The 23346-nt window shown below is 36.6% G+C and overlaps 1 protein-coding gene across 1 annotated transcript in view; it reads left to right on the top strand.

Moving 5' to 3' along the window:
• Shc4 (SHC adaptor protein 4) overlaps positions 1 to 23346 on the top strand; it is a 143229-nt gene that overhangs the window by 45869 nt on the left and 74014 nt on the right. Inside the window, exons 3-4 of the mRNA XM_027924891.2 lie at positions 14256 to 14319; positions 18656 to 18775. Coding sequence (XP_027780692.2) covers positions 14256 to 14319; positions 18656 to 18775 — 184 coding nt within the window. The remainder of the gene's footprint in view (positions 1 to 14255; positions 14320 to 18655; positions 18776 to 23346) is intronic.

The following is a 23346-nucleotide window of genomic DNA, read 5'->3' as shown; positions in this document are numbered from 1 at the left end:
CTTTGGGCACTTTAAAAAAATGAAAGAAAGAAAATTGAGACTATTTAAATCATCCCTAAATGCTCCACTAAAATCTCATGCTTGCAAAATAGTTTACTCAATATTTAATGTTATTATAGCAGTGCATTAATTTTGGAACATACATCAACTTCACTGCATTTTTATGTGGTGGTTGGACATTTCTGGAAATTTTGAGAATCCATGTCTAGGTACTGTGTATATTTATGTCCCTTTTATAGGACTTAGGGCATGGCTTTAAATATTTTTAGAAATTTATTAAATGGTCATAGTTTTTGTTCCATGACAAACTATTTAAAGTATATCTTTATTTTACTTGTTGAGGGACTCCTTGGTCAGGAATGAAACTCCCAATTATAGCATCTTTTCCTTGGAAAATATGATGCACTTTATGGAGTGGTTTCTAAAAATATGTTGCAGCTAAAAACAGGGCTGCTGATTTATCCATGTACATCTCTAGAAATCTGTAGATATTTATCTTACAAGTACATACCACAAGCAGGTTATATACACACATTCGCCAGCCTAAGGCAGAGAGTTATATACCTGTCCAAGTCCATGTATGGATAGGCAATGGATGGCCTCAAGAGCTTGAAGGGAAACAAATTAATTCAGAGGTTAAAACACATGAATGTTAAAGCCCATGCATGTGGAAGAGACTCCAGTATTCTTATACAGTATTGCTGAATGAAACAGGTTTCTTCATTAATGTCTTCCCAGGCCTCCCTTAACATGCAAACCAGATGAGAATGCATTCTACTATTTTCCTTTTGTGGTCCTTTTGGCTTCCTTAAGGCTGAATTTCTAGTTTTGATTTTGTCAGTGGCCAACCCCTCATCAGAATCATTTTACAGTGCAAGTAGAACAGGCCTTTTGAACCACTGTTCCTGGAATCACCAATGCTATAGTTGTGTCAGAGCTTTCTGAGAAAGCCCAGTGTGCCCCAGAGTGTGTACGGCCTGGATGGGATTTGGTTCCCTAAGGTCCTATTTCAATGAAACAATCATAAGGGCATCCTTTGTCTTTGGGCTTAAAGGTTCTCCCTTGGAAGTTTGAGTCAGAGACTGGTAGGTTTCAAAACCACAGTGCCTGAAACATAGTTGGATCAATGAGTATTTGTTGATTAATGGGGAAGTTTCAATGTTTCTCAGACCTAGATCACATATTTGGAAATGACCCTGGAGGTTTTGAAGTTTCCATGGTTATTGCTGGTTAGAGAAAAGCAAAGACCAAAAGAATCTAAAACATGGGATCTGGAATTCTGAAGCTGGCCAAATTGCAGAATGAGAAGCTCATAGACAATTGGATCAGGTAACTTGCTCCACAATACAGTGTTTGGCTATGGGCACTATATATACACACACACACACACACACACATACACACATACACATACACATATGTATGTGTATATATATATATATATATATATATATATATATATATATATATACACACACACATATACATTGTATATATATATACATATGTGTATATATATACACACACATATATATACATATGTATATATACAAAAGAATATATGCACAAAAGAATAAAAATAAAATCACTGAAGATACTCAGTTTGGTTCAGACAGCCTTGAGGTCCAAGTTGATTCAGAGGAAGAGTTTCTCGATCCACACGAAACTGGCTGAACTTCAACTTATTTGTAGTTAAAGGAATAACTTCAACTGTTAGCAGACAGTTGACAGAGAAGTTCATTATTAACTAATAGCTACTACCATTAACAGTTTCATCACAAATTCGACATTTAGAAATAGTAATCCTGTTGTAAAAACAGGATTATTGAGATATAGAGAAATTAAGGAATTTATCAAGGTCGCCTGGCAAGTCCAAAAGAAGTAGAGCCAGAAACCTGCCTCACTCTTTTGCACTATGCCTCAAAGTGAGAGAATTTTAAGGAACAAATCTCAGGGAAATGCTAAAAGCCAGAAGTAACAGAATAAGAAGACGTTTAATCCTCAGTTTTGAATTTGGCCTTGGTTTAAATGCCAGATTCCTCATTAGTAAGTTCTTTCTGAAAGGGCTTCATAAAGAAACTAACAAATGTATAAGTCAGGATACTTTAATGTCCTTTTCTCTACTAAGGGAAAAAACAAAGTCTCCAGTTCTCATTCTAGTATGCAAGGACTCGTGAGAAAGAATGTTGGATTCTACTCTGGAAGTTTTGAATCAGGAATATTCATGTCTAAGTTCTCAGGTGATGCTGATGCTGCTGGTATGAGGACCACACTTTGAAAAATCACAGGTACCAGCCTATCAAGTATCCAAATGAGGTCTCCAGTTAGATCATAAATCACATGGAAATCTTTTATTTTTTTAAACAAATCACCCCCCGAGAAAATCCCAAAAGCATCTTGAAGTTTTTATTTTTAGGAAAGGAAAGCAGGATACCAGGGGAATGCTAGAGCCATTTTTAATTCTTCTACTCTCTAAGAACACAGAGAAATTAATGATATAGTTCTGTTTTAGTCAGCTTTCTGTCACTATGACCAAAGGCTTGACAAGAGCAACATAGAGGAGATGTGTATTTGCACATGTTTGAATAATAAGGGGACAGGTCTTTTTGATTTAGATTACCTGTGCCACTTATGAAACATTCTCTGACAATGACTTTTTTCCCTGTTGTCTGTATAGCATAGATTCTTTTTTTTTAACCAAATATTTTAAATTGAGGCATGGTATTTTCACATCTTCATGGGACATATTATAATTTGATACATTTATGCAATGTATAATCATCAAATCAAAATAATAAACATTTCCATCTCTTCAAACATTAATTATTTTGTGTGTTAGGAATTATTTTTACTTTATTTTTAACTTTTTTTGTTAGTGCATTATAGTTAAACATAATAGTGGGCTTCATTTTGACATATTCATATGCACAAAACATAACTGGCACCATTTCAATCCCAAATATTTCCCTTCCCTTTCCCTACCTCCCTCTCCTGATCCTCTTCTTCTACTCTATTGATTTTCCCTCTATTTATTTATTTATTTTTAATTGGTGCATTATAATTATACATAAAAGTAGAATTCATTGTGATATATTCATACATATACCTAGCATAGTTTGGTCAATTTCATCCTGTAGTTCCTCCTTCCAATTCTTTCTCCTTTTCCCTAAATCCCCTTTCTCTTCTCTACTGTTCATCTTTCTATTTTCAGGAGATTCCCTTTTCTTTTAATTCCTCATTTTTTTTCTAGCTTCTGCGTGTGAGAGAAAATATTTGACCTTTGATTTTTCTGAATTTGGCCTATGTTTCTTTTTTTATAATTTTCTTTTTAAAAAAACTTTAAAATTTCTTTGTTCTAATCAGTTATATATGATAGCAGAATGCTCTTCAATTCATTGTACACAAACGGAGCATAATTTTTCACTTCTTTTTTTGTACATAAAGTAGGGTCACACCATTTGTGCAATCATACATGTACCTAAGGTAATAATATCCATCTCATTCCACCATCTTTCTTACTCTCACTCCCCCTCCCCCTTCGCCCCATCCAAAGTTCTTCCACTCATCCCATGCCCTCCCATTATGGATTAGCATCCACTTATCATAGAAAACATTTGGTCTCTGATTTTTTGGTTTTAGCTTACTCCACTTAGCATAATATTCTCCAGCTCCATCCATTTACCTGCAAATGCCATAATTTTATTCTCTTTTAATGCTGAGTAATATTCCATTGTATGTATATACCACAGTTTCTTTATTCATTCATTTATTGAAGGGCATCTATTGAAGGGTTGGTTCCACAGTTTGGCTATTGTGAATTGTGCTGCTATAAATATTGATGTGGCTGTGTCCCTGTAGTATGCTGTTTTTAAGTCCTTTGGGTATAGACCAAGGAATGGGATAGCTGAGTCAAATGGTGGTTCCAATCCAACTTTTTTTAAGGAATCTCCATAATACTTTCCAGATTGGTTGCACCAATTTGCAGTCCCACTAGCAATGTATGAGTGTGCCTTTCCCCCCACATCCTCACCAGCACTGATTGTTGTTTGTATTCTTGATAACTGCCATTCTGACGGAAAGAGATGAAATTTTTAGAGTAATTTTTATTTGAATTTCTCTAATTACTAGAGATGTTGAACATGTTTTCATACATTTGTTGATAGTGGGCTATCTACTAAGAGACTTTATTTATTCCCTTAGTAGAGAAAAGGACATTATATCTTCTGAGAAGTGTCTGTTCAGTTCCTTAGACAATTTAATGATTTTTTTTTTTTTGGTGTTGAGTTCTTTGAGTTCTTTATATATCCTAGAGATTTGTGCTCTATGTTATGTGCATGTGGTAAAAATTTGCTTCCATACTATAGTCTGTCTCTTCACCTCATTGTTTTTTTGTTTTGTTTTTTGTGTAAAGAAGCTTTTTAGTTTGAATCCATCCTATTTATTTATTCTTAATTTCTTTTTGCGCACTTTAGGAGTCTTGTTAAGGAAGTCAGAGTCTAATCTGACATGATGAAGATTTGGGCCTACTTTTTTTTTTTTTTTTTAGCTTTCTGTAAGCATGGGATTGTCTTTTATTTATTTATTTATTTATTTACATATAACAGCGGAATGCATTACAATTCTTATCACATATATAGAGCCCAATTTTTCATATTTCTGGTTGTATACATAGTATATTCACACCAATTTGTATCTTTATACGTATACTTTGGATAATAATGATCATCACATTCAGTCATCATTAATTACCCCATGCCCCCTCTGCCCTATCTAGAGTTCGTCTATTCCTCTCATGTTCCCTCTCCCTATCCCCCTATGAATCATTCTCCTTATATCAAAGAAAACATTTGGCGTTTGTTTTTTTGGGATTGGCTAACTTCACTTAGCATTTGGCCTGTTTCTTAACATAATGTTCTCAAGTTCCATCCATTTACCTGAAAATGAAGTAGTTTCATTCTTTTTTTTATGGCTGAGAAAAACGCCTTTGTGTATATATTCCACATTTTCTTCATCCATTCATCTGTTGAGAGGCACCTTGACTAGTTCCATAACTTGGTGATTGTGTAATTGCACTGCTCTAAACATTGGTATGTGTGTATAGCTATAGTATGCTTATTTTTGTTTTTTTTGATAAATACCAAGGAGTAGTATTTATAGCTGTGTGATGTGGTAGTTTCATTCCTAATCTTTTGAAGAATCTTCATACTGCTTTCCAAAGTGGTTATACTATTGATGCAGTTCTACCAATAATGCATGAGTGTACTTTTCCTCCCACATTTTCACCAGCATTTATTATTTGTGTTTTTGATGACTGCCATTCTAACTGGAGTGACATGAAATCTCAGTATACTTTTGATTTGTATTTCCATGATTGCTAAAGATATTGAACCCTTCTTAATGCATTTGCTGGACATTTATATTTCTTCTTTTGAGAAATGTTTGTTTAGTTCTTTTGCCCCTTTATTGATTAGGTGGTTTTGGGGTTTTTTTTTTTTTGGTGTTAAGTTTTTTGAGTTCTTTATGTATACTGGATATTAATCCCCTGTTGAAAGAGTAGCTGGCAAAGATTTTTTCCATTTTGTAACTTCTCTCTTCACACTCTTACTTGTTTGCTTTGCTGTACAGAAGCTTTTTAATTTGATGCCAGCCCACTTATTAATTCTTAGTTTTATTTCTTGAGCTTTAGGAGCCTTATTAAGGAAGTCAGTACCTGTGCTGATATGTCGGAGTGTTGAGACTATGTATCTTCTAGAAGTTGCATACTTTCTGGTATAATTCCTATATATTGCTACACTTTGAGTTGACTTTTGGATAACACAGATTCTTAAAAATAAAAAAAAAAAGACGTCCTCTAGTTAAGTGTATATGCAAATCTAAGGCGACATATAATTCTGGCAGCAACTAATTGGCAGTTCTTAGGTAAATGGAGAGTTTAGGGCAAAAGGTTTCCTGGAGTACTCTCAAGGTTAGCTGCTGAGGGAGTGAGGGAAGCAGGCTGGACACAAGGAGAGGCTGAATATCAATGAAGTCACAACAAAGGTCTCTGCAGATACCATGGGCAATTCTGGAGTTAGGATAGCACTTTAGAGTTGTTCCAAATTGAGGCAAGAGGACAAGATCCTCCAATCCCATAGTGACCAGTAATTGGATGCCTGCTACCTCTCAGGGTGAGACATATGCATGGGGAAGGTGACTTCTCTTGGGAGAGGACAATTTCTGGGGAAGGAACCCAGTCGTGTGCAGTCCACTCCAGCAACTGAGGAAATGAGTACCTCCACTTTGAAGGAGTGGGGAGAGTCTTGTTTATACAGGGAGACAAGGTCCACACTTTGTTTCAATGTCATGGGGACACCTAAACTTTTATATATTGAACACATTTTATGTCCATAGTAGTCTGAGAGATTACATGGGTTATTTAAAGAAAATCATACATGCAATCTGCCTTTATAGAAACTTGTACTATGAAGTACTACTAATTATAGACATAATTTTTACTATTATCGAATGTATTATCTATAGCATCCCAGTTATATCACATAGAATACTTTGCTGGTACTGGGAACTGTATAAAATAGATTTGATCCAGTTAAAGCAGAAAGCCATTAGAAGGATAAAGCAATAGCAATGATTGGCATTTACTGAAAATTGTTCAAACACTATCCTACTTTATATATTTAAGGGATTGAGACCTAGAAAGCTTTAAAAACTTGTTCAGGGTCACAGAGACTTTAAGACACAGCTAGAATTTGAACTCTAGCTTGCTCTAGAGGAAAACGAAGCAACTGGGGCCAGTCCAAGATCTTCTGGATCCTGTTTCTCAATAATAATGTTCAGAGAATCATAGTCTGCAGGCCAAATTCAGCCAGTGGCCTGATTTTGATTTTTGTTACCTTGCTGTCCAGGAATAGTTTTGATATTTCTAAGTGGTTGGGGAAAAAAGAAGATATTGTGACATGTGAAAATTATATAGAATTCAAATTTCAGTGTCCATAAGTGTTACTGGCATCACAATCGTGCCTGTTCATTCATAGACTGTAGTTGCTTTTCAAGCCATAGTAGCAGAGTTGAACAGTTGTGACACAGACTGTATAACCTGCCGATCTTAAATTATTTACCATCTGGTCCTTTTCAGAAAAACTTGCAGAGTGATTCTCAACCTAAGCTCATCTGGAAACACTTGGGAGAGATTTTAAAACTTCCAGTCCCTAAGTCCTATCCTGTACCAATTAAATCAGAATCTCTAGAGATAAGACTCTGTCTTCAGTACTTGTTAACACACTCCTTGGAGTTTCTCCAATGTGCAGTCAAGACTGAGAACAACTGCCTCGAGTGGGAATGCAGTTTGAGGTACAGATGGACCCAGACTCTCTGCCCCCAGACTGCCAGATGGAAAGAGAATGCAGGTCACTCTTGCCACCTGCGTGTGCTGGGAGCAAAGAAGTTCAAGACCTCCAGATGCCCGCTGGTAAAAGCATTCCCCAAGAGCAGGCAAGGCAGGGAGGCAGAGGGGAGAGGAGTGGATTTGCCACTCCCTCCAGCACAGAGTGACTAAGTTGAAGACAGATTTTCCCCAAAATGGAAATCATCAAATATACAGGGAGTGTAGCCTTCCTTATCAAGCCTCTAGGAACAGTTAACCTCATTCCTTAGCATCCACTAAAGAAACCATCTGGTCAAAGCTGTAGAGCACAAAACCAGTTTCCCTATGTAGCTGAGTCCAAGAGACTTTTGAATCCATCATGTGAACCATCAACTCTGCTTCAGGATTGGCTGAGAGGCTTGTCAAAATGAAGATCCTAGCCCCATTACAGACTTAGAGAATCAAAATCTCTACAAACAACCCTGGAAATCTGCATTTGAACAGTTACCGGTTGATTACTGAGAACTTGAAAGTTTTTTGCCACTTACCTGAATGGTTATGCTGGCAAATTCCTGATGGATGTGCAGGTCCAACTGTCCTTTAGTCATTTGCCACTGTGGACTTAACTGGCTAGCCCAGGAATGATTCCTTTAAGAGCACACACCCACATTAAAAAATGAACTTTTCAGATAAAATTGATAACATATATGCCAAATGGCCTTTTAAAGAACCAGTTATTTTTTTTTTTTTAATGTGACGAAAGTTGTTCTTTCCAACATTTGCTGTCTCACGCAATGTTATTAACACCTTTGCAGCAAATTGGTTTAAATATTAAACAGGGCCAAATCTTCCTTCTTTGAAAAAAAGGCCAAATTTTTGTAAACAGATACATATCATTGAAAATGAAATGGGGTGAATAAAAAGTGGTTGATCAAGTTGGATCTGTTCTTTTTTTTTTAAATGGAAGAACTTTGACTTTTAAGTGATCACATTACATGTCAATGCACTCTTTAAAAGCCACACCTTCATAATATTTTGAATATTTTCTCTCTAATAGAGTTGTTTTAAAGAAGCCCAGATTATCCCAAAGTAAAGGAAAACAGAGTTTGGGCCTGAAAAATTTATTCATATTTTGTATGAAAACAATTCTTGTCATTTTCATAAGGCATAACCACTTACAAAGGCTACAGACTTCATTTTGTGGGTGTAAGTGTCTGAATATTGAAATACATGATCCTATTATAGGAAATTATTGTGAGATAGAGAACATTAGCACTTACTTTCTGTTAACTAGGGAGACTTGTAGGGGAGAAGTGATACTTGGAATAGGATGGTCATTTCACCTCATTCCAGTGTGATTAATGGTCCACATTTGTATCAGAGCCAAAGGACAGAAGAACAGAGTAGACAGAACAACCTATGTCCTATGGTGGCTGAGCTGGGTCGAATTGCAAATGTACTTCAGAATCAGATTTTCAATATAATTCAGGAGGACAGTGGTAGATAAGTCAGTGTGAGGGTAAATGCTATGGCAGCGCTGAAAGGTTTTGTTTGACCACCTGGGACCTGAGATGCATGTTTCTAAAATGAAAGGATATATTTATAAGCTGGGTGTACCCTCCTTGAGTGAATGGGTGATGCCCCTTGATAAAAGCACAAAGGGAGTCTGAAGTTTCCATTTTTAACTGGTCTGTGGACACTGACTCTGTTCATTATGCCTTATCGCCATGTTGGCAGGCTCATGTTCTAAAATGTCCTGTCCAAGGGCTTTCACAAGTCCTTGGATGTCTTTAATTTCACCAAGCTGAACAAAATTGAACACATAGATCACTGAGACTTGATGTCCTGAAGGCAAAGATTTTGAAAAAGATGGCACTGGTTTCCCTAGTAGAACAATTGGAATAACATAATACCACACCGAGGTGGAGTCTGAATGACTCACAAGTCCCTTCATTCACAACATGAAGGCAATTCGAGACTTTCAGGTGACAACTTGACTCTTAGACATTGTTAACTGTTTTCTTTAAGGATCATGTTGGAGATGAGAAGTAAGGGGAAGTCCCTTGGGAAATAGAGGCAAATTAGTGTGGCCGGAATCTTTTCAGTTTGGAAAGGTTCTTTTCTACTGCCACAAAACTGAAACCACTCCTTCACTGTGTGTGTGGACATGTGTGTTATGTGAGACAGTGGCTGTGACTGAGTGTGTGTGCAGGGTGGGGGATTGCAGGAACATTGCCTGCAATCATTCCAGAGGAATGATTTTTTTTTTTTTTTTTTTTTTTGCCTGGTTTCATGTGACACATTTTCTGGCTTTTCTATTTACTGAAGAACTGCATTTTCACTGGGAGAAAACTGCCCTGCAGCCCTTCCCCCCATTAAATGTACCATTTTGTCTTGGATTGTGATATTGCCTTCCAAACTTGGGGGGAAGAAAAGGAGAGGGGTGTTAGGCAACATTGCTGCCAAAGGAGCTTAACTGTTTAAGGGTTAAAGACACAGAAAAATTATAACTTAAGTACTGCAGTGGGCCTGGGGTTAGTGAAGAAAGATGGCTTTGTTTAGATGATTGGTTTGGACTTTGTGAAGGCAGACAAAATATCTTTTTTTGGTCTTATGGCGTAGGCAGGGTTTTATAGTCTTAAAAGCAAATCTTCAACTGCATTCTCCTTCTCTTACATCAGCCCACTTCTCCCCTTCCTTCTCATGTGGTGAAACAATAAACAAAGTAGCCACTGTTGGTGTTGTGGGGTGTTTCTCTCTTTTTCTAGAACAGGCTCCCAGGATAGAAATCTTCAGCCATTTAAACTCCAAAAATTCTGCTCCTCTAAGAGAAGACAAGTGCCAAATGTTTGCTAGCTGCAGAGGATCTCATGGCAAGACAGCTCCAAAAGGCCTACGCAGAAATGCAGACTGCTGGCAGCCAGGAAGGCGGGAACCCTGGGCCCTGGGAGAAGTCGCCACTGCAGGCTCCCAAATGTGTTTTCTTTTTCCGTAGCATTTGTACAGTCAGTGTATTAGGCTGGAGGGTGTGGCTGAGACTCCAGAAAAACTCTGAAAGTACTATTTGTTCTTGAAAATATTACAGTTAATTTCTTGATCCCACTCTCAGGGAAAGAAAAGATCTTTGAAAGAAAAGCAACAAAAGGCAGGCATATATCTGTTTTCCATGCCTGAAATTTCCAGATCTGTTAACACTGACATCACCAAAGAAAGTGAGTTTCAGAGGTTATTTTTAAGCAGTGGTTTACAAATGCTTTGGGGGCAGTGCGGTGGGAAGTGGGCCCTTTGAAATTGAATAAAGGTAGCCTGAACACATTTTTTTTTGGGTGGAAGGAACCCATGATTCACTTTAGAGTTTCAAATCCAAAACAAAACAAAAACCTCTCCATTTTCAAAGTAAGTTCATAAGCACAAGTTTCCCCCTTGTTTTCTTTTGAGGAGAGTTGTATATCCAGAGATTTTCACACTGTAAAGCTGCAGGCACCTCAGTTGGGGTGAGTGTGTGAGTGTTCACATGCCTCTGCCAGAAGACACTAGCAGCCAAGGGACAAAATGCAAAGGCTGGGGAAGGGTTGGGGCTTCAGCAAGAGCCTTTTCAGAGCTGATCCTAGCCCATTTGCCCTTTTCCCTTGGCAGTTTATCTCAGCCACATTGATGTGAATGTTGGCTAAAAGTTAGCCCTCTCTCTGTAGGGGACAGGGGACATGAGGAAAAGAAGGACAATCAATATCCCCCCACCCTCACCCCAGCCTGGGCCTCCTCCTATCCACCTGGCCATGTTGCTCTTCCCTGGCTGAGTGAGAGTTTTGAAGTCAGACCTGGATTTGTATTCTGTGTCTTCCACTATAGGCTGCCTTGTTTGGAAGCAGTAAAATTTAAGTTTTTTGAAACCCAGTTTCAATTCCTTTTTCCTTCCTTCCTTCCTTCCTTCCTTCCTTCCTTCCTTCCTTCCTTCCTTCCTTCCTTCCTTCCTTCCTTCCTTCCTCCCTCCCTCCCTCCCTCCCTCCCTTCCTTCCTTCGACAGGGTCTTGCTATGTTGCTCAGACTGGCCTCAAACTTATGGGCTCAATGGATCCTCTTTTCTCAGCCTCCCGACAATATTTAATTTGGCATATTTTATCTCTACATCACAAGCTTTGGGGTTGGTTTTCTATTCTAAAATAAATGTTCCTTTTGCTTACACACTCTTCCAATATAAGTTCTTGCCCTGTCAAACACTTTGATAATTTTTATATTTGTCATGCTTTATCAAATTACTCTTTAGAAAGATTATGCTAATACTATTTAGGCTCCTAGCAATGGATAAGTATGTCTGAAGTGGTAATGGACTTCATATTTGTTTTTTTCCTAATGTAAATGAAGTATCATGTAGTTGTTTTAAATCTAATTTTAAAATGATAATGTATAAGAACAGTTTCCTCTTTTTTAAGATTGAACTTTTCTCTCTCCTTCTGTGTGAATTAGCAAACTATGGTCTGTGGGCCAGATCTCGCCAACTGATTGTTTCTAGAAATAAAGTTGTACTGGAACACAGCTATGCTCATTTGTTGGCATATTGTCTAAGGCTGTTTGTTTGCACTACAGTGGCAGAATTGAGCATTTGGAACAGAACAAAGACTAAAATATTTGCTATAGGGTCCTTAACAGAAAAACATTTGCCACTCTCATCTCATCTCTTATCTCTTATCCACTCCTGCTTTACCACATTTTATTCTCTAGCAATGTCAAAGTATTTGTTCCCCTTGTATACTTCATGCTTCTGCTCTTCTCTTTCTGGGATTTTCAGTCCCCATCCTGCCAGGTAGATTCATCCTTTCTTGAGAGGTGCCCATGCTAAAGAGTCCCCTTTAATTCAGATTTACCATGTTACTTTTGTTAGAAGATAGTAGGTGTGTGAGAAATTAAAAACAAACAAACAAACAAACCCAATACCTGGGAAAGCACTTTGTAAAACTATAAGGCACTATATAAAAGTAATACCTTCTTCTAAAAATAATTCTAATAATACTTATTATATTTGGTAGCATCAGGGTCCACCTTTCTTTATACTTTATTTTGAACTACTTACAAAGCACCCTAATTGATTCTTATGGAGTAAAGGTCCTGCCCTTTCTTATAATACTGTATTAAATTCTATGGATACAGTGGAGTTCCTGGACTAATTATTTTGGCAGTTTTGGAAGTCAATTTGGATCAATTATATGAGTCTCATCAATTATTTAATAATCACTAAGGTGACTCAGAACATTAATCAACCAACCTTCTGCATGATCCTTCTGTTTGACTCAGAGAATAAAGGTTGGAATACTAGAGGAAACAATATATGAAATCTTGAGAAAATATGCTAAACCAAGGAGCCATACTCTTCTTTGGTTGAAGGTAATTATGCAAAATCAGACAAGATAATACCTTGGAAAGAGTTTCATTTATTCAGAGGGAAAAAAGAGATCCTAGGCTAAAACATATATGTTAATTCTGAAATGATGTGTGTGAAATCTTTGGGAATTCAGCTCACCCTTCCAAAGTGTCTTCTGGATCACTGATATGCACTATTACCTATCCTAACTGTAGCTTCTTAGTAATGGGTCTGAATTCCTTTCTCTGGTGGCTCCCCTCTTTCTGTGGAAATCAAAATTATTTCAGAAAATATTATAAAAAACTGAAATACAATGTTGTATTATCTTCATACACAATTTGTTACTTTAAACAGTGATCTCTGGGGAGACCCAGGAAGGAGCATAGAGAATTCCATTTGCCTTGTGAAAAGTTAAATGTGTGTGTTGAAAGCAAAAGGCTCAGGTTCATATTACCCAGAGTGAGGAAGGGTAGGTTATGAATGTTCATCGTCCCAGACACAAAAGCTTTTAGTTATAACTGCATTTCTGGAGAGGAGGGTGCTTCTCCTCCACCACTTCCATTAAGGAGCAACTACTTATTTTAGTGGTGCTTTTCTCTCAGGAAGTGCAATATGTAGTAAGAGCAGAAAAATAAGCAAAGGAGGAAATTTGATATTGATTTTCTTTTTCTTCTGTGAAATTACATGAAAGCTCAATGGTGTGTAGCAGTTACTTAGTCAATAAGCCTCCATTTGAGCCCACCTTGAAGTCCAATGCTCTCCCTATCCTTTCAAACTTCTTCTAGTGTTGTATTTGTTTGTTTTTAATTGTCTTTAGTGCTGAAATAACCATGAACCACAGTGAGGATTTTGCTAGAGGAAAAATTGTGAAGTATTCCCAGAAGACAAAGGTTGGCCCCTCCTTTTTGGTTAAAAAATCAACGACAAAAAAAATCAAATCTGGTTGTATACAAAGTATATTCACACCAATTTGTGTCTACATACATGTACTTCAGATAATAGTGATCATCATGTTTCACCATCATTTCTAACCCCATGCCCCTTCCCTTCCCCTCCAACCCCTCTGCCCTATCTAGAGTTCGTCTATTCCTCCCATGATCTCTCTCCCTATCCCACTATGAGTCAGTCTTCTTATATCAAAGAAAGCATTTGGCATTCAGAGATATGAAAAATTGTGCTCTATATGCGTAACAAGAATTGTAATGCATTCCGCTGTCATATATAAATAAAAATAAATAAAATCAAAAAAATCAAATCTGAAAATCTAAGGAAAAAAATTAATGAGTAAAATGATTAGTAGGATTCCTTGTTGGAAAGCAGTTTTTCAATATTAGGGTATTGCTAGGTCTCCCTGAGTTTGAACTAACTGCAGATGAGACTAAGCGCAGTGTTTTCTCCTGTGGGGCCACAGGAAGGTCATTTATGGCAGCCTCACTGTTTATGTCTGCATACTTGCTGGTCATAATAATGCTAGCATTTCTTGAATGCTTACAGTGTGTAGGTGATATGCTAAGTATTTCTATGGTTTCTGTTCTATAGGGAAGCAATAAGTCGCCTGTGTGAAACTGTCCCTGGGACAAATGGAGCTGCTAAAAAGCGAAAGGTAAATATTGATGTGCTTTGTTTTACATTTCTCTAATTACAGCAAAGAAGGTATCAAAATTGTTGTTAGTTCATTCCACCACGTGACCCAAGGTCCAGCCTGGACTTATTCAATGGCACGATATCAAAGCTGCACCCAAAGTCGCTCTTGTCCCTCAGAATTTTCGAGCTCAGCGGACAGTGTCTGAAATGGTGACACCTTGCTTGGCAGAGTGGAGGAAGTGCCTGGGTTTCAGGGCAGAAACCCTGGTTCCCCGGCGGGTCTGCACTTGCTTTTGAGTATGATGTCTCTTCTCTCTGAGACACTGTGAAGTTAGGGAATTCAAACACATGACAGTTTGGGGCCTTCCAATTTCAATATTTTATACACATATGCATTTAAAAATGTTTTAGAATTTTATACTTCCTGGTAGAGATGAGTTAATAACACCTGGGTAGAAGGAGATTACCATGCTGAAAGAAAGCAAAAATTTTGAGGTTAGACAGACCTGGATTGAAATCCTGCCTGTACCACCCAAGAACTATATGATCTTGGATAAGTCATTTTCCTCTTGGATCCTTGGTTTTCTTATCTGTAAAATGAAAGAAAATAGTACTTTATAAGATCATGGAAACATTAAGTGAAGTGATACCTACAGAGTGTCCACCAGTGTCTGGCGTATATGAGACTTTCTATTTCTACATATTTTCTATTTGTATGTATTTCTATTTCTAGTATAATTGCTATTAATCTGTTAATCCTGAAATGCATAATTGCCTTGAAAAGTCTTAATTTAACAAAGAGGTGAAGTCTCTTTTTTAGATATGTATATGAATCATGGAATTGTGAACTGTTTAAGAGAAAAGGGATGTTTATTGATCTCGTTTTGCCAATTGCTAAATTGAGTCTGAGAGAAGAGATGATCTTTGGGACAATTATGGTCAGAGCCACCTCTCAAAGCCAGGTCTCCTGATTCCTAGCTGAGTGATCTATTTCTATATCACCCTGCCTTATTTTTTCTGTTATCACTCTTCATCATTTTACATAGGGCTGAACCCAGTATCCCAGAGTGGCTCAAAGGAGCCATATATCATGGTAACCCCTGACAAATGGCCCTGGAATTCTATAAAGGACTCCCTATTATTGGCTTCTTTGACAGAACCCCTTGCTCCAAAGTAGCCACTAGACTCTTCCTTCTCCTCATCTCTGCTTCAACTGGATGATCTCAGTAAACAGGCTCATTCATTTAAGGTTTTCTTGTTTCAGGAGTACTCCCAAATAAAACAAACCTGGTTATTATCTCTCCAGAAAGTATACCTATAAAGAAAAATAAATTCTTGAGTTAATTCCCCTTGATAACTAGCATTCTTAATATATACCAGGGAATCTTCCTGGAACTTCATTTTTGAAATGCTCTTCATTTCCAAAATTTTTACTGTGATAAAATACATATAACAAAATCTTTTATTTTAACCATTTTTAAGTGTATGGCTCAGTGGTATTGTTTTTCTAGTCTCCAGTTCTTTTCATCTCTGTTCTGATGTTTATTACTTTCTTCCTTCTGCTGACTTGGGGTTTAGTTTGTTCTTTTTTTCTAGTTCTTAAATTGTAAAGTTAGGTTTTTTTATTTGATATCTTTCTCCTCCTCCCCCTGCTCCTCCAATGTAAGGGTTTATAGCTTTAATTTTCCTCTTGGCACTGTTTTTGCTGTGTCCCTAGTTTTGCACGTATACTATGTTTTTATACTTTGTGAATCGTCACAAAAAACCTAAACAGGTGCTATTTCTTATCCTCATTTTACAGATGAGGAACCTGGGACCCAGAGAGGTTAAGTAACTTGCCCAGTGACCCAGAGTTGCCAGATTAAGCCCAGGCAGACTGGATTCAGGATCCACGTTCTTAACCACTGTGTTCTCTGCCTCTCTGGCCTTGCATATCTCCCCAGGTTAGGGAGTCAAAAACTAGTAAGGTCAACTAAATATGCTTAGGATCTGTTTTATTCCTTTAGGTCTGTGGAGTATTTCACCACAGGAAATTTGGAGGGCTGAGGTACTTATCCATTTGTGTGATATGATGAGTTTCTAAGTCTAAAAGTCAATGAATAACAAAAAAGTGTGTGTGTGGGGGGGCGGGGTTCCTGAGAGACTGTGACATGGAGTCAGTCTGGTGTCAATACCAATAAGTTAATTAGTTTATATCAATTAAGGTCTCCCTATCTTAGAAGTTTTCTCATTTATAAAATATGATAAAAATCACTCCTCCCAGCCAGCCTCCACTTTCTTTGTGAAAGTTGGGAAGTATCCTAGTCTCACTTTCTGAGCCTCTTCTTTTTGTTCCCTTCTCCTCTTACTCCTGTAACTGCCTGTCTCCGGGCCAGGACCTGCACAATTTTCCCCCTCTTATCAAAGCAGAAACACTGTAGCAAAATTGCCAGAATTAATTTAAAACATGGTAGTCACAATCACTATAATCTGTTAGCATTTCCCTGGGTACTGTGCCTTTCCATGAACTTTATTACTGAATTTGATTCTTCCAAGAATCCCATGGCTAGAAGTAGAAGGACAGAATCAATGTTATTATTCCTGTTTTCTAAGTATAGAAACAAGGGGTTCAGGGAGTTTCCTAAGGTCCCCCAGCTAGTTAGTAGCACCCTTAAGTTCCCTTAACTAGTTAATAGTTTCCTAAGGTCCCCTGGCTAGGTGAATCCAAGTTGCCCTCCACCAGTCCTGTTTGTTTTCTATTCGGCTATATTTGCCTGAAATCTATGTGCTTTCTCTTCCATGGGTTATTGGAAAGTTTCTAAATAATTTCTAGTAAGTAATAATAATAATAATTATTATTATTAAATTATTTCTAAATAATTTCTAGTAATGGAATGAAATACTTTGACTCCCATACTCCTTTTTTTTTCTTTTTTCTTTTTTTTTTTTTTGTAATGCTAGGGGTGGAACCCAGGGCTTCATGTGCACTAGACAAGTGCTATGCCACAGAGCTGTGTTCTCAGCTCTGTCTTCTATGCAATAAATACATTTGAGCATTTCTCTCAAGGTTAAGGTTATTGGGAGGGCAAAATTAAGATAATATACATAAATGATTTTTGTAAATAACAAAGTGCTTGTCAATTATGAGAGAGTATAATTATTTAATTTGAATTTAATAAAAATTTTTAACATTTAGCATGCAAAAGAAACTCAGAAGAAGCAAGGAAGTGGTTCACTCTCAAATATAATCATTTTGGGTAATAAAACCCCAAATATAATCACTTTGGATAACACAAAGTCCCTGGATTTATGGCTTATCTTGCCAAGCACTATACAAAGAGCAAAGAAAGCAAACCAAGAGTCAACTTTATGATGGAAGGATACCTGTTTTGGGGGGTATCTTAGTTACACCATCACCATATTTTAGAATGTACTTAGAATTGAAAATAAACTACATCAAATTTCAATGATGTATATTTAACAGTTTGATGTGGTTTCATAAGGATTCAAATAAAAGTAATATACAAGAAAAACTATGAAGAAACCAAAGTATGTATTAATTGATTGCTTCAAAGTATTGAACCAGCCTGGTGTGGTAGCACACAACTGTAATCCTAGTGGCTCTGGAGGTTAAGGCAAGAGGATCACGAGTTCAAAGCCAGCCTCAGCAGCTCAACGAGGCCCTGTCTCTAAATAAAATATGAAAAGGGGCTGGAGATGTGGCTCAGTGGTCAAGTGCCCCTGATTTCAATCCTCGGTACCAAAAAAAAAAAAAGTATTGATCCATATGTTGAGGCAATCACTCATTTTCTATCCTCAACTGGCCCACTTTCCAGCAGAGGATTTCAAAACTTAATCCAAGATTCCATCAGAGTATATAAATCCTTCAAACTATCTTTGAGGATCTTGGAGTTGGAAGAACAATAGCAATAGCAATAATAGTGCTCATGCATGCAGCCAAGCACTATGCTAAATGCTCTCCATTTATTACCTAATTCAATCTACAACAGCTCTTATAAGGTGTAGCTTCTATTTTTTTTTTTTTTTTTACTTTTTATACAAAAGGATATTGAGGCTTAAAAAGGGTATTTCTTCAAGGTCATACAGCACTTCTGGTCATAAATGGCACTTCTGCTTGAGAAAATTGGCCAACCCATCCCAAAGAGATACCCTGTATTGGTACTTCTTTCTCTGCTTTATGACCCCAGGGCCTAGTATAAGTTATAATGAAAAGTCATTTCATCTCATTTGATATGTGTAAAGTGAAATAGAGAGGAAGAATATGGGCTTTGCCTCATTTTTAACATTTAAAAAACATTACCATTTATTCTATAACAAAATCCATAACTTGCAATGTTGTTTTGTTATTTTTAAAGCCCCCAGTTAAGTTCCTATCAACAGTTCTTGGCAAAAGTAACCTTCAGTTTTCGGGAATGAATATAAAACTGACCATCTCAACGTGCAGCCTCACACTGATGAATCTTGACAACCAACAGGTGAGACAATGAATATCATTTATAGTTTATATGTCATCTATTGTTTTGGAGAACTGGGGGGTAGAGGAAAATAAAGTGTCCAACAGAGTATGCCTATCATTTAATAAGGCATAAAGGAAAAAATCTGCCCAAGACTTATGTATATTTATATATGATAATAATTAGAATAATAGTATTACTAAGCCATCATTTAGGCATTTAACTGCCTACATACTTGCTATTCTCTAATAAGCTTTGTATAAAGAACTAAGGTTCAAAGAACACAGTAAATACCATTTATTAACTAATATCCTTCATTTGGTCATTGATTATTTTCCACCAGCTCTCCCTAAAGGGAAAGCATTTCCATTATCAGAATTAATGAAGTGTGTATTGGACTGGGGTGCAGATGACAGACCAAGGAGAGGGGTGATGTCAGGGTTAATGTTGTAGCTAACAGAAATTTAAGCAAAAGACATTTTCTTTCAACTCCTGTGGTTGAAAGCTTTCTACAATTTTATTGTGTGAACTTATTTTCTCTCTTGATGATTTATGATACTACAATATGCCCAAGTTTTCATTATGAACCTCATTTCTCATAGAACAGCATTGCTGAAGCAAATATAAAAGATATATAGGTATGGCTAATTATGTACCTACACTAGGATATTCTTTTTGACTTGGTTTTAATTTTTAAGCTAAATTACTTGTATCAGGTTGTTTATATGTATTGGTATTTGATTTTTCTCTGTTATCTAATATATAGTGCACGGTTCAAGGTTCTTAATATTTAAGGTTTTACTCTATGGAATGCTCAAGGATTTGTGGAAGGCTTAATGTGCACTGGTAATGATAAAACACTAAGTTTAAGGTTATGTGAGGGTGAAATGATGGCTTTTCCATTTATTATCAAGTCATCCTTCCACTGTGAGCTTCAGTTTTCCTCACCAGTGAACTGCAGAGCACAGTACCTATCATAGGGGATATGTGTGTGTGTGTGTGTGTGTGTGTATGCAAAATGATGGAAAGTTTCTAAGTAATTTCTAATAATAATAATAATTAAATTATTTATATATAAATCCATATATATATATATATATATATATATATATATATATATATATATAAATTCTGGAGGATATTTCTGGGTATTTAGATAGGACTTTGAGATGTAGATCCTGCTTTTTTTTCCAAATGGGTCTAAAATTAATTCATAACTTTGCCTTTACATAATTCTATTTGCAAAGAATCATAACTACCAGTCACAATTATGGTCAGATATTAACTCCCAAGTAAGTTGAAGAAGGAGGAAGGAAAATTGAGGAATCTTTCTGAGATATCTGGGAGAGATGTGAAGAGAACAGAAAATGAAGTTGACAGGACTATCATAGGGTTTCTGAGAGCATGAATTTAACAATATCTCACAGGGCTAGAGGATTAAATGAGGTAATGGGTGTAAATCATTTAGTACAGTGCCAGTCACACGGTATCTAGTATTGTTATTTACTCATTCCTTCTCAGAGATTTTTTTCATATATGTACTAAGTACTTACTGGGAAAAGCATAATACACAAAATCATAAAATTGTCAGTAATTTATAAGTACATGTTTTGAGGGCTGTTTTATTTTCTAAACTAAAAAATGGAATAAAATGCATTGCTGATGCATTAATATAAAATATCTTAGAGGAAAATACTTGATATGAAATAATTCAAAATAGCTTCCCATCTAGTTGGTTCTTGACTGATTGTCCAAGAGAGGTGATACCATTGGTATAATGATAGCATAACATTTTGTCCTGTACCAACCTGGAAGATGCAAATCATCTGGGTGGAAGATGAAACATTCATTAAGTCATTCATATGCTTTGACCTCAAGAGTTCTGTGGCTATAAAATTTAGTTTTAGTTTTCACCCTTGTACATGATAACCATAGAGACTCAATGCTTTTAGTTATGATATGAATTTAGAAGCTCTTGAATTATCTCAGAATTTTGTAAGGCAGGAAGAACAGGAAAAGCTGGAAATATCATGGTGACGGCCTATGTGCAGAATTGAATGATCAGTTTTTAGAAATGTCCCTTTGAATAGTGCTTGAAAGGAATTGAATTTATGAAGAATAGAATTATTATTCATGTGATGGGCATAATTTATTTTCAGCCTCTACTTCTCCTTTACTATCTTATTCAATTCACAGCAGTTAGAGGTGGCATAACTACATGCCCATCATTTTTTTTTTTTCAGTCCAAACAAAGGTAGGAAGAATGGGCATGGGTAACTTCTACTACCAGTAGCTATAGCAAGGATGTATCTCTGAGAATAGCTCACATATTTTCTACACTGGTAATAGCATTAAGTGGGTTTGTGTTCAGCCTGCTGCTGGAGTGGGGACCAAAGTTAGGATCTCAATGATCTCAGACTCAGGGGCTGATATTGAGTTATTCTGCAGTGGTGGGAGATGACTAGTGGAAGAAGGTAGAGATATACCAACATGAATGCTTCAATTCAAGAAACTTTATGTATCTCATGGGAAAGGCAACTAAAATGTTCAAAGAATGAAGGCAGTAAAGAAGAGAGACCTTATAAATGTAGCATGATAAAAGGATTTATTAATTAAATCTTTAAAGAAAGCTCTCCCTGGAAGTTCTAAGATAAATAAATAAAAAGAAATGCTAATGCCTCCCCACTCTTCTCAGCTTCTAAAGATACACTATGGAATGAAAACATAAAGATATATGAATAGATGATAACACCTATTGTTTAGGTGGCTCCATTTATCTTCAGTCACTGAGATCATTAAGAATATAAACATTTACTCCTAGAAGATGTTTCATAGTGCTTCAGAAGCAGAAAATAAAATTGTATTAAACGTGTAATGTTTAAACAACTACCATATTTGGGGGTGAGAAAATACATTTTGGAAAGGCAAGTTATATGAGTTTATATATTCCTTGTTTTAAAATTTAAGCAACAGACTTTATTTTTTGTTTTTGTTTTTGGTACCAGGGGATCGCACCTTTGTACTCAACCACTGAGCCACATCCCCAGCCCTTTTTTGAAAAAATTTAGAGACAGGGTCTTCCTGAGTTGGTAAGTGCCTCACTATGTTGCTGAGGCTGGCTTTGAACTCTCAATCCTCCTGCCTCAGCCTCTTGAGCCGTTGGGATTACAGGCATGAGCCAACCACATCTGACAAGCAACAGTCTTTCTTGACATACTTTAATACAGTAGTTCTTCCTTATCTGTGGGGGATAGTTCCAAGCTCCCAGTGCATGCCTGAAACCCCAGTGCAAACCAAACCCTATATATACTGTTTTGTTCTTAAGGTAGATCATAGCAACCTCAGAATAGGATTTTTTCTTTCTTTATTAAGTCAAAGACTTTCAACTTTTCACTTAAAGGAAGCACTATATGAATTCTCTTTGGCATATCCAAATTGCCTATCTTACTACTATTTTGTTTGTGGCATTAAGTAAAAGAAGGATTATTTGCACCAAGATACCATGATAGTGGATTCACTGATAATGAAAGGGCTAAGTTACTGTGGGGCAGGTAATGTATACAATGTGGATATGCTGGGTAAAGGATGATTGAGGTCCTGTATGGGATCAAGCAGGATAGCATGAAATTTCATCATGCTAATCAGAATGGTGTGCAGTAAAATTTTGAAAGACTTATTTCTAGAATTTTCCAGAAATTTTCAGACTGCAGTTGACCACAAGTAACGTAACTGAGGAAAGTGAAACTATAAATAAAGGAGACTATAATATTTTAGGACCTTAAACAAAAATGTGAGTCTCAGTAGTTCCCACTCCCATCAATTCTTGATTCATTTCTAAAACTGTCACTAACTCTAATAGCTATTAAATTGAGAAGAGTAATAAACAGATTTTTTTAAAGGTCATTGAGAAATAGATATATCATTTAGTCTCTACGAGAAAAAACAACTGCAAATATCTAGAGGGCAGCCAGGCAATGCAAACTGTCTGGGCACAAGAAAAAAATAGGGGTGCAAGCATAATGATAAATGGTGAGTGCTACTTGCCACTATAATGGGGAGATGACACTGGAGAACCTGGCAAACAGAACACCTTTCCTAAAGGTGAATCAGATGTGTTTTGCAACAGAGGACTATTTAAGGGCTGGCATATATCCCACTTTGGGGAAAATAAAAATTGAAAACCTGTGTTTTTAGCTGCTATCTCTGAATTGAGCTATTGGTCTTTCATTAAATTATTAGCATGAGCCAAACAAAATAGACCTGGGTGAGCCAATGTGGGACATCTGATGTAAGGAAACATAATACATATAGGGACACACATACACACAATCTGGAAAATAGACAATCCCAATCACACTCTGTATGTTTAAACTCCATTAAATTCTCTAATCTCACCCCAAATCCCCTCCCCCTTGCAAAATCAGAATACCCCAAAACTCCCTTCTTTTTTCCACTATATGAAGATATATATATATGTGTGTGTGTGTGTGTATAATATATATACACATATATATATATATATATAATATGTATCTTTTGTATGTGTATTTTATACATACATATAGATGCATTTAATCCTCACAATTTGTAAG

Source organism: Marmota flaviventris, chromosome 2 (genome assembly GCF_047511675.1).
Source record: "Marmota flaviventris isolate mMarFla1 chromosome 2, mMarFla1.hap1, whole genome shotgun sequence".
In the NCBI taxonomy this organism is placed as follows: Eukaryota; Metazoa; Chordata; class Mammalia; order Rodentia; family Sciuridae; genus Marmota; species Marmota flaviventris.
This window is presented reverse-complemented; position numbering and strand designations above follow the sequence as displayed.